This window comes from Echinops telfairi, unplaced genomic scaffold (assembly GCF_000313985.2).
Source record: "Echinops telfairi isolate 266 unplaced genomic scaffold, ASM31398v2 ScPeMD7_24;HRSCAF=84, whole genome shotgun sequence".
In the NCBI taxonomy this organism is placed as follows: Eukaryota; Metazoa; Chordata; class Mammalia; order Afrosoricida; family Tenrecidae; genus Echinops; species Echinops telfairi.
Window position 1 is genome coordinate 3,634,582 of NW_022103921.1, and position 12,455 is coordinate 3,647,036.

Below are 12,455 nucleotides of genomic sequence, written 5' to 3' on the forward strand. Positions count from 1 at the left end.
ACACCTGATCCCTTCGACACCTCGTGGTTGCATAGGCTGGTGTGCTTCTTCTATGTGGGCTTTGTTGCTTCTGTTGTTTTGTTTTTTAAGGTTTACAGCAGTGCACTAAGCACAATGGAGAATATGCGAGAACCCACAAGAGATCACTTTTTACTATAATACACAATCTACTGGAGAGATGAACTGCTTACACTGAGATGATTAATGCCATGTAAGCAGACTTGTGCTTTTCAAAGCCACCATAGCTAAAGGTCAACTGTATAAAAATGTTTCCTCAATGCTAGGATTAAAGGACTGGATATGAAAACAAGCACCCCATGATTCTAGACGGAACCTTTGTGCTACGGACAACATTACTAAAACAACTAGTGAAATGTGAGGAGACTATCTCGGTTCAATGGTAATAATACAACAGCGTTAGTCTCTTGGTTTTGGTGTGTGTATTAGGGTTATGAAGGAGCCCTGGTGGCCTCGTGGTTATATGTTGGGCTGCTAACCAGACGGGGCTTTCTACTCCCATAAAGAGTCTCAATAGTACCTAAAACAATTTACAAATACAATGCAATACCAATTCAAATCCCAAATAAGTTCTTTAAAGAAATAGATAAGCTACTTAAAAATATCATATGGGCAGGGATCCAGGATAAGCAAAGAACTTCTTATCAAGAAGAACAAAGCAGGAGACCTGACCTAAAAATCGACTACCCAGTCACAGTAGTCAAAGCAGCCTGGGACTGGTACAACGAGAGGTACATGGACTAATGGATCGGCATAGAAAACCCAAACACAAATGCATCAGCCTACAGGCACATAAGCTTGGACAAAGGACCTAGAAAGATCCAATGGGAGAAAGACAGCCTGTTCAACCAATGGTGTTGGACAACTGGATTTCCATATGCAGAAGAATGAAACAAGACCCATACCTTTCCCCGTGCACAAAAACGAACTCAAGATGGATTCAAGATCTAAATGTACACCCCAGACGCTCTCAGGACCATCAAGGAGAAGGCTGGAACAAACTTAAGGGCCCTATTGCAGGGCATACACAGACTACCAAGCAAAATGGAGGAGGTACACAAGTAGAAGGCAAGCTACAAGTCTGGGACATGCTGAAATTACATCACTTATGCACATCAAAGGACTTCATCAGGAGAGTGAACCGAGCGCCCACAGATTGGGAAAAAATTTTTTACTCGTGGCACATCAGACAAAGGGATAATTACAAAATATACAGAACTCCACAACAGCTCAATAAGAAAATGAGACCCAATTAGAAAGAAGGAAAGAAATGGGGAAAAGACATGAATGCACAGTTCACCAAAAATGAAGTACAAGTGGCTGGCAAGCACATGAAAACATGCTCATGATCACTAGCCATCAGGGAGATGCAAATGAACCCACAGTGAGATGCCACTTTATAGCCACAATGCTAGCCCAAATTAAAAAACAGACAGACAAAAATTTCCGGAGAGGATGTGGAGAGACTGGCACTCGTTTACACTACCGGTAGGCTTGTAAATACATACAGCCACTGTGCAAAACAGTATGGTCTATATACTTAACGCCAGTGGACATTGAAATCCCATAGGATCCAGCAATACCACTATTAGGCAAATGTCCTAAAGAAATGGGACACAAAGCGAAGGGATTTATGATCTCTCATGTTCAGAGCAGCACAGCTCACAATATCAAGCAACTGGGAGCAGCCCAAATGCCCAACCGTGGAAGACTGGGTAAAGAAACTATGGCACATCCACACAATGGAATACTACGCATCCCTAAAAAGGTGTGACGATAGCATGAAACACCACCTGACATGGAAGGACCTGGAAATCTTTATGCTGAGTGAAGTACCCCTATCACAAAAGGACAGGTGTGGCCTGAGTCTACTACTTTAAGAAGAAACACCAATGAAATCTTAGGGAGCAATTACGTACTGAACAAAAGATGAGAAGGTTACCCACTGGCATGAACCCTACGTCACCTCTCTTGCACACTTCAGAAGAGCCAACTTGACAGAGCAGACCTCACATTGTGAGGGGGTGGGGAGGAGGGGATGGGAGAGGACCATCTACTTGAGGCTATGCAATATGGAGACAAGGCTGGGGCAAATTAAGCCCCCCACACACACACACACAGAAATGGAAGATCTTTGCCAGTGAACCAAACTAACAATAGGAGAGAGGAGAATCTACATTTTGGAGGAGACACCGGTAGTTCTGTTGGTGAATATGGTGGGTGAATGGGGAGAAAACCCTCGCCTCCGGAGGGGTGTTAAACAACGACTGTAGAGAACCTAGGGGGACAGTGGACCCCATTTTATGTTTTTGGGTTAACGCTACAAATACATTTCCACCCAACCCTGGGTGAACCATGCCAGGGACTAAACAACACGATGCGTTTGGACGCTGGCCGTGCAGGCAGCATGGCATAACGCAGGGGCCACAGCTGAAGGGTGTAACACAGAGGCCCAGGCGAAGGAACTGAGCTCTGCTTCCAAGTTGCCTGCACCCTGGGACGGAGCACTGGGGTATTCTGAGGGGACAGGAAGTTCTAGAGAGTGGCAGCGCTGGGAATATGGAAGTGGTGGTCATTGGACCTTGGGGGAAGCTCCAGCGGAGGGGTGTCCAATGAAAAGGGACCCAGAATCACCATATATTTAGTACCGTGCCCCCCGACCCCCATTGCAGTGACATGACGGGTTTTGATATGTCAGGTAGGGATCTATACTTGGAAGAACTGATCCCGGCACCAAATCCCATGCTAAGGACAAACAGAGCTCGATGGAGCAGGAGACCAAATTGTGCAGGGCAACAACTCATGGCTGCAGCTCAAGGCCGAAACGCACTTGCAGGGACGCCTCGTACCAACAGTGTCTGGAGCGCTGTGTCATTGGGAAAATGGATGCATCAGCACAATTGCCTTTCTCCCCAGGAGGAGGAGGAGCAATGCTGTCCTTTTTTGTTTTCCTGCTTTTTGCTACCCCCACCCCCCCACCTCTGTTTGCTGGCTGGTTTGTTGCTGGTGTTGGTATAGTTGTCTTATGAAGGTTAGATTTTGTTGTAAGATGACTGCCAAAGTAAACCTCCGTTGTGGACCAGGAGAAGGGTTCTGGAAGCCGACTTAACTCTAGCCTCGATCCAAGAACACTTAGTTCTGATACCAGGGCCCTGCGAAATGATCACTCCAGAGAAGCAAAGTGTGGTGAAGAGAGCAGATGGTACCGGAATATGAATTGGAATTATATTCAAAACGATACGAAATCACCCTCAGAATAAAGACTTTCACTTACAGAACCAAACCCAAGCAAGCGCACCGCCCTGGAGGCGGTGCTGACTCACAGCAGCCCTCTAGGACAGGGGAGAATGATCTTCTTAGAGGCTTACATTCAAATAAGTAGTCATCTAAGCGGGCACATTTGAGAGTAAGGTGTTGACATGATATAAAATCACCCTCTCTTCCCATTATTCTAAGCCAGAAGGGTGGAAGAAAAGTGAGTCAGAAATTTTCTTTTAATCATCAACGGCACTGAATTATACATGTAGAAGTTGTTGAGTTGGTGCATGTTTTAATGTGTATAGTTATGCCAAAATGGAAAAAAATTTTACAAGAGTAACTATGAGTACGGGGAAAAGAAAACATTCTAAAATTGATTGTGGTAAAGATTGTACAACTCTTCTTGATATGGTTGAGCCATTCAATTATATGCTATGTGGACAAAATACCAATAAAACTGGGTTTTTTTAATTGCCCTTTATCAGTTATCAGTTAACCCCCCAAGGCCCACTTCCTTGAGATATGAGGAGTCAACATAAAACTCTCTTTCCAGAAATGCATATACATAAGGCAGAGATCCTAATTTGAACATTTGTAATTAGGCAAGTGCTTGCACGTAAAAATAAACTCGGCAAGAAGTATGCTGAAACTGTCTAAAAGAGTAGGAAGTGCTAAATTAAAATATGTAGCAAGATACTAACAACAGAATAGAAAGTATATTTGAAAAAGTATCTACTTACTGTAAATTTGCTAACACCCTCAAGTTCTCCAAACCTCATGTAAGAGATATCTGCCTTCTTTTTTCCAACATCTACATCCCCTGCATAGATTTGCTTTATGCCTGCACCTTTAATTAAAGGTACACACTCATCACATGGACACTTGGTCACAAAAATCATGCTTCTTTCTTCTGGCTTTATTTCTTGACACCTACAAAAAATTTATTTTTAATATTAGGAAGGTAGTTTCCAAACAGTAGGCTACTTTTTTTAGATAAATCTATAAACCTAACATTTATCGGCTTAAAAAAAAACACATTTATATCAGCTCTTATTTTTGCTGAATTAGTGAATGTTCAAAATATATAAACTCACAAGATATTATAATACAACTTGACCATGGCAATTATTATGACTAAAATTCAATGATTAATTCTAAGCAATTGGTAAGATGTTCAGCATTACATCATAAAGTCAACGAAAACACAGACATCAAAAGGAGGAGAAAATTTTGGAAGAAGGTGTAAAACACAAGCTGTCATTCTAACCCTCCCCTACAAATACAACAAGGTTGAGTAAATCTATAGAGACTGTACCTGGATTAATGGTTTTGTGGGAGCATGGCAAGGGTGGGGTGGAGGGATGGGGAATGGGGAACTAATGAGTGCAAGAAGAAAATGTTCTAAAATTTATGGTGGTGCCAAAGGTGGGGAGGGAGAATCATATCCTCGTCAATGAGGGTGGCGTGATGGAGACCCAATGCCCATCTCTAGACAACTGGACATACCTTGCGGAGGGGTAGTGGGGAGATGAGTCACTTAGGATTCAGTATAGCAATAATGAAGCCCACAACCCTCCTCTGGTTCTTGAATGCTTCCTCCCCCCAACTACCAGGACTCCAATTTTGCCTGGCAGACCTGGTTGGACCAGATGATGCACAGCGGTACAGACAGGAATTGGAAACGCAGGGAATCTAGGACAGAGGAACCTCTCAGGACCAGGGGTGACAGTGGCGATACCAGGAGGGAAAGGGGATGTAGTAAGGGGGAATGGATCACAGGGAGCTACGTGTGGCCTCCTCTCTGGGGGACGGGCAGCGGAGGGGTGGGTGAAGGGAGACGCCGGACAGTGTAATATAAGATACAATAATAATTTATAAATTATTAAGGGTGCATGGGGGAAAGGGGAGGAGGAAGGGAAGGGGAGGGGGGAAAAAAGGAAAATTAGCGGGTTCCGGGAACCCAAGAGGCAAGCGAATTTTGGGAATGATGAGGGCAACAAATATATATATGTGCTCTACACCATTGATCTATGTATTGTGATGAATTGTATGAGCCCCAATAAATTGATAAAAAATTTTAAAAAAAGTATGGTGGTGATGATTGTACAGCTCTTTTTTATATGACTGAATGATTGAATTGTGCGATGTGTGAAGTATATGTCAATAAAGCTGTTGGGGGAAAGGAATACGACAAGCGAATGGTGCTTGGCTTTGAGGGACTCCGGCTGGGGAGCAGAGAAAAGCAGTAGAGAACCGCAGGCAGGTAAGAGTCAACAAATCAAGGAGTCATATAAATAGCAATGAAACAAACAAAACCCCCCAACTTGTTGCCATCGAGTGGATTCAGTTTAGGAACATGATAGGGCAGAGTCCACTGCCCCTGGGGGCTTCTGAGTCTGTCAATCTGTATCAGAACAGAGAGCCTCTTGGTTTTCCCTACGAGTGGCTGGTGGTTTTCAACTGCTGACTGCTTGGTTAGCAGCCCAACTTGTAACCAGGGCCCCTGTACAAGTCATAAAATGTAGAATCTTCTTCCACCCCATCCCCAGCCCTGTGGGCCACTGGCTGCTGTGAACTGGAGTTGTGGCCCTGGAAAAAGAACCTGCTCTGCCTGTCACAAATCCTGCCTGTAACGCAGAGATAGAACCCCAAGTTTCTGCCATAAAACCAGCCAGGCAGACCTGCGGGGTAGTGTTGAGTGTGCCCAAATCTTCCAGGGTCAGACACCCTCAGCTGCATGCATGCTGAGAATCCCTATAGATGGACACTGGGCCTCTACTCATGGACTTCCTCAATGCAAGAATATTTTGTTCTAATAACCTGGCATTCTGTGATGCTCACCTTCCTGACACAGTCGCTTAAGATAAAATGGGTGCATAAGCAAATATAGTGAAAAAAGCTGACGGTGTCTGGCTTTCAAAAGATATAGCATCTGGAGTCTTAAAGGCTTGAAGATAAACAAGGGGCCATCTAGCTGAGAAGCAACAAAGTCCACATGGAAAAGAACACCAGCCTGTGGGATCAAGTGTCAGGCATCTAAGACTCAGAACAAAAATCCTATCACTGTGAATGAGAGGGAGTACAGAGTGGAGACCCAAAGCCCAGCTGCAGAAAATCGGACATGCCCTTACAGAAGGGTCACAAGGAAGAGACAAGCCAGTCAGGGTTCAGGACAGCACCGATGAAACATACAACTTTCCTCTAGTTCTTTTCTTTTCTTCAATTATTAATCATTTTAATTGGAGGCTGTATTAAGCACATTTGTACATATGTTTCCATCAACATTTCAAAACTTTTTTTTCTACTTGAGCCCTTGGTATCAGGGAAATTCTTTTCTTTCTTTCTTTTCTTAATCATTTTATTGGGGACTCATGCAACTCTTATCACAATCCATACATATATAAATTGTATAAAGCAGATTTGTACATTTGTTACCCTCATCATTCTCAAAACATTTGCTCTCCACGTAAGCCCCTGGCATCAGCTCCTCATTTTCCCCCTCCCTCCCCCCTCCCTCATAAACCCTTGATAATTTATAAATTATTTTGTCATATCTTACACTGTCCGACGTCTCCCTTCACCTACTTTTCTGTTGTCCATCCCCCAGGGAGGAGGTTATATGTAGATCCTTATAATCGCTTCCCTCTCTCTACCGCACCCTCCCTCTACCCTTCCAGTATTGCAACTCTCACAACTGGTCCTGAAGGGATCATCCGTCCTGGGTTCCCTGTTTCCAGTTCCTATCTGTACCAGTGTACATCCTCTGGTCTAGCCAGATTTGTAAGGTAGAATTGGGATCATGATAGTGGGGTGGGGAGGAAGCATTTAGGAACTAGAGGAGAGTTGTATGTTTCATCGTTGCTACACTGCACCCTGACTCGCTCGTCTCCTCCCCGTGACCCTTCTGTAACAGGATGTCCGGTTGCCTACAGGTGGGCTTTGGGTCGCCCCTCCTGCACTCACTCCCCCTCATTCACAACGATGATTTTTTGTTCTTTGTTGCCTGATAACTGATCCCTTCAGCACTGCATGATCACACAGGCTGGTGTGCTTCTTCCATGTGGGCTTTGTTGGTTCTGAGCTAGATGGCCGCTTGTTTATCTTCAAAGCTTTAAGACCCCAGACACTATTTCTTTTGATAACCAGACTCTATCAGCTTTCTTCGCCACATTTGCTTATGCACCCATTTGGCTTTAACGATCATATCAGGGATGTGAGCACACAATGATATGATTTTTTGTTCTTTGATACCTGATAACTGATCCCTTCGGCACCTCGTAGGCTGGTGTGCTTCTTCCATGTGGGCTTTGTTGTTTCTGAGCTAGATGACTGCTTGTTTACCTTCAAGCCTTTAAGACCCCAGACGCTATATCTTTTGATAGCCGGGCTCCATCAGCTTTCTTCACATTTGCTTATGCACCCGCTTTGTCTTGAGTGATCGTGTCAGGAAGGTGTACATCATGGAATGCCAGGTTAATAGAACAAAGTGTTCTTGCATTGAGGGAGTACTTGAGTGGAGGCCCAATGTCCATCTGCTACCTTAATACTAAACCTATAAACATATGCACATAGATCTATTTCCCTTGTCATATACAAATATATTTACATATGTACATGCCTTTATTTAGACTTCTATAAATGCCCTTTGCCTCCTAGTTCTTTCCTCTATTTCCTTCTACTTTCCCTTGTCCCACTATCATGCTCAGCCTTCATTTGGGCTACAGTAATTCCTCTCAGTTACATTACCCTTGATCACGCCCTAGCAGGCCTCCTACACCCTCCTCAACACCAATTTGGATCACTTGTTTTTCCTTTGTTCCTGGGTTTGTTAACACCACTTCCTTTCCCCCCACCTCCCTCTCCCATTTCCCTCCAGAACTGTTGGTCCCGTTGTTTTCTCCTCCAGATTGTTCATCCAGCCTATTTTATTTAGACAGACCTGCGGAGATAATAACATGCACAAAAACAAGACAGAGCAAAACCAAGCAACAAAAGAAAACAAAACAACAAAAAGCCAAAGACACAAACAAAACAAAAAACAAAACAACAAAACAGAAAAGCCTGTAAGTAGTTCAAGGACTGTCTGTTGGCCTTTAGGAGTGTCTTCTGGTCGAGTCTGATGGGGTGCCAAGCACTGGCCCCAAAGTCTATTTTTGGTATTCCCTGGGGACTTTGTTGCTCTGTTCCCCTTGCTGTTCTGTTCCACGCCCTTAGTGTTTTGCCTCGGTGTGGTGGGATCAGATCAGGTGCAATTCCCACACTGTGTCTCCAGTGCTGTCCCCTGTAGGGCTATGGGTCAGGGAGGGATGTCATGTCTCATAGTGGGGCCGGCCATGCGGTCTTCTCTGTGTATTGGCTGCTCTGAGCAGGAATATCGTCATCAAGGCTTGGTGGGCCAGGATGTGCTCCACTCTCTCTTCCGCCCCCTTCATTTGCTCCCATGTGCTCTGATCAAACATGTCCCTCTCCCTGAGCTGCAGCTTCAGTGCTGTCCTCTTGAAATAAATTCTTCTGGGGGGAGGGACAGCTGCTCACGTAGTTGAACAGACCTCTCCACTCCTCTAGTTCTTTAATGTTTCTTTCCTCCCACTGTTATGACCCCATTCTACTGTACAAATCCAACTAGACCAGATCATGTACACTGGTACAGATAAGAGCGATACTAGGAGAGTAAGGGGAAGGCGGGAAGAGAAAGGGGGAATCGATCACAATGATCTACATATAGCCCCCTCCCAGGGGGATGGGCAACAGAAAAGTGGGTGAAGGGAGACATCAGTCTGTGTAAGACATGAAAAAATAATAATAATTTACAAATTATTAAGGGTTCATGAGGAAGGGAGGGGGGAAATGAGGAGCTGATACAAAGGGTTCAAGTAGAAAGAAAACGTTTTGAAAATGATGATGCCAACAAGTGTAAAAGTGTCTTGACACAATGGATGTATGTATCGATTGTGGTAAGAGCTGTATGATACCCCCCAAATAAAATGTTTTTTTTTCAATCGCTGTAGAAACGTGTGCAGTGAAGTTGCCATTCACAGTTATGCTCTCCCTCCCTTCCTAGCGTCCCAGAGCTCAGGCCACAGGACCAACAGGACAGACCTCCCTATCTGCCCCCCTTTCAATGATGAGGACTGCCGTGCTGTGTGCTAAGGAACAGGCATATTTTAGTGATGCTCCACCCACAGCCAAGGAGCTCTGGTGGTACCGTGGCTTACACATTGGACTGCTGTGTAGTTTGTGATTCAAACCTACCAGCAGCTCCACAGGAGATGGCTGACGTTTTCTACTCTTGTAAAGAGTTAAAGTCTCAGAACCCCACAGGGGCAGTTTTACTCTACTCCACAGGGCTGCTCTGAGTCTGAATCAATTTGATGGCAGTGAGTCTGCAGTTGGACACCCATAGTCAACATACTTTGGATGGGAGGGCTAAGGTGGACCTCCCTGGGGGTCCATTTGGAGTACCAGCATCTCCTCACTTGCACACTGCCAGCTGCAAGCCACTGCCAATTGCTACAGAAGGCAAGTGCAGTACAGTCTGCTCTCATCGTCAACACTCTACCTGCTTACCTATGCACCCCTCGGCTCTGGCCTCAGAAACAAACAGAAATCTCCCAGAGGGTCAATTAGGGTTAATTTGCCCCACCTCCAGCTGGTGTTGAGGACTGCTGACTGAGGCCGCTGTGCATTAGGAAGCAGACATTTTAGAAAGAAATAAATAACAGTTTTATTAGCACTTCCTTCCACCTATCATACATTTCAATCTTATCAAGAAGAGTTGTTCAATCAATAGTACAATCAATTTTAGAACATTTTCTTCTTCCTTGTATACATTGTTATTACATATCGGCTACATCCATAGCAAAACATACTACCAGGCAGCATAGCGGACAGTCACAGGGCAGACTGCCCAAGGGATCCATTCAGAGTGTGACGGTCCCTCCCTCAACCCTAAGTGTCAGCTGCTGGGCTGAAAGGAATGCTTATATAGAATGCTCCCTACAGTGGAGGCAGCAGGTGGGCTACCTAAAGGGAGCCTGCTCCCTCAACCACCAGAGGGCCACCGGACTTCTGAATCCATTAAGACCAACCTCTCAGAGTTCCTTCTGGGGAATACCAGCCCCATGGAGAGGACTACTTCTGCTTCCCATGAATGCTAGCGGCAACATAAGCAGCCCACACACAGCCGAGTAGAAAGGAGACCTCAGGCAAAACTGGAGGGCAGCAACCAGCCTCAAAGGAGCTCCCTGGATATAGACTGTCCAACTAAAAACACAAGTGCTGAAACAGAAAAGGGTAGGGCGTAGAACTCAGAGAAAAGTATTGCACTCCCCTTTTGGGCAGATTGATTAGTACACAATCTTTCACCTGGGTGGTAGTAAGTGATAAGAATTAAGGACAAACATAGACAAAGAGCTAACATAAATAAGGAAAACAAAGAAATAACAAAATAATCTCAAGAGATACTGCAGCTGAAAGAAACAACGAAAATGAGACCCATACACAGAAAAACAAATTAAAAAATGACAGAAGAATATTCCTTATCACTTATGGCGGATGTGAATGGATTAAATACTCTAACTGGAAGGCAAAGAATGGTAAAAGAGATAAAAAACATGATCCAACTATAACTATATGCTGTTTATAAGAGACATACCACAAATAAAAGAACACAGATAGGTTGAACATGAAATGGTGGAAAAATATTCCTTGCAAATAACCAAAAGAGAGCTGGGAACCAATCTTAATATCAGAAAAACATGTCAGAAAAGATAAAGATTTATGTTATATGGTGATGCAAGGATCAATTCATCAAGAAGATTTAGGAATCGCAAATACGTAGGCACCCAAATATATAAAGCTAACACTGAGAGAAAATTAAAAACAGAAATACCTCATTGCCATTGAGTGAATTTGACTTATACTGACTAGAGGACAGAGGAGAACTTCTCTGGTTTTCTCAGGCTATAAATCCTTATAGGAGTAGAGAGCCTCGTCTCTAAACACTGAGAGAACTGAAGAGCCAGAGAACTGGAGACTTCACTGTATCATGTTCCATTTTGGACAGAATATCTACAGAGAAGATCAACAGAAGGAAAGGGGCCTGGATGACACGATGCCCAATGAGACATACCAGACCACATAGCCTTCCACCCCAAACCAACACGACATACATGCTACTCAAGCACGCATGCATCGTTCTTCAGGATAGACCACACTTTGGGCTCAGAGCAAGGCTTTATAGATTTTCATACAGAAATCACAAAAAATAGTTTCTCTATCACAGTGGAATGAAGTTAGAAATCAATAGAGAAAATGTAGAAAGTACACAAACATATTGAAATTAAACAACGCTTTTTTATTAATTTTATTGGGCGTTATTACAGATGTCATAACATTCCATATTTCAAATAGAGCATAATTGCACAATTGCTACTACAATAAATTCTAAAACATTTTCTTTCTTCTTAAACTTTGGTATCAGCTCTCCTTGGTCCCCTCCCTTCCCCCACCCACCATTCCTCCCGGGAATTATTGTTATATATTATATACATAACATATATATAATTCCTCCATCCAATATGTGCATTCACCTAAAATTGTGTTATTCGTTCCACTCAAAAGTGGGGTTATGGGGACAACACTGGAGATACAGTGCGGGAATCGCGCCCGATCTGACCCCACCACAATGAGGTGAAACATGAAACTTGTTCAACAGAACAGTAAGGGGAAAAGAGCAATGAAGTCCCCAGGGAATACCAAAAATATACTTTGGGGAAAGGGTGTGACACCCCATCAGACTCCACCGGAAAACACTCTAAAGGTCAACAAACAGACCTTGAACTATTCACAGGCTTTTCTTTTTTTATTGTTGTTTTGTTTTCTTTTATTGCTTTGCTTTGCTCTGTCTGGTTTTTGTGCTTATTATTATCTGGGCAGGTCTATCTAGATAAGATAGGCAGGATAAAAAATCTGGAGGAGAAAACAACAGGATTGATGGTTCTGGGGTGGGTAGCGGGGCAAGGGAACGAGAAGTGATCCAAAAGCGATGGGGAGGAGGGTGTAGGAGGCTTGGTAGGGCTTGATCAAGGGCAATGTAACCGAGAGGAATTACTGAAACCCAAATGAAGACTGAGCATGAGAGTGGGACAAGAGGAAAGTCAAAGGAAATAGAGGAAAGA

The 12,455-nt window shown here is 43.9% G+C and overlaps 1 protein-coding gene across 1 annotated transcript in view; it reads right to left on the minus strand.

Moving 5' to 3' along the window:
- Window positions 1-12,455, minus strand: part of CDADC1 (cytidine and dCMP deaminase domain containing 1) — a 71,485-nt gene that overhangs the window by 14,222 nt on the left and 44,808 nt on the right. The window contains exon 7 of the mRNA XM_045289045.1: window positions 4,017-4,206. Within this exon, the coding sequence (XP_045144980.1) occupies window positions 4,017-4,206 (190 nt within the window). The remainder of the gene's footprint in view (window positions 1-4,016; window positions 4,207-12,455) is intronic.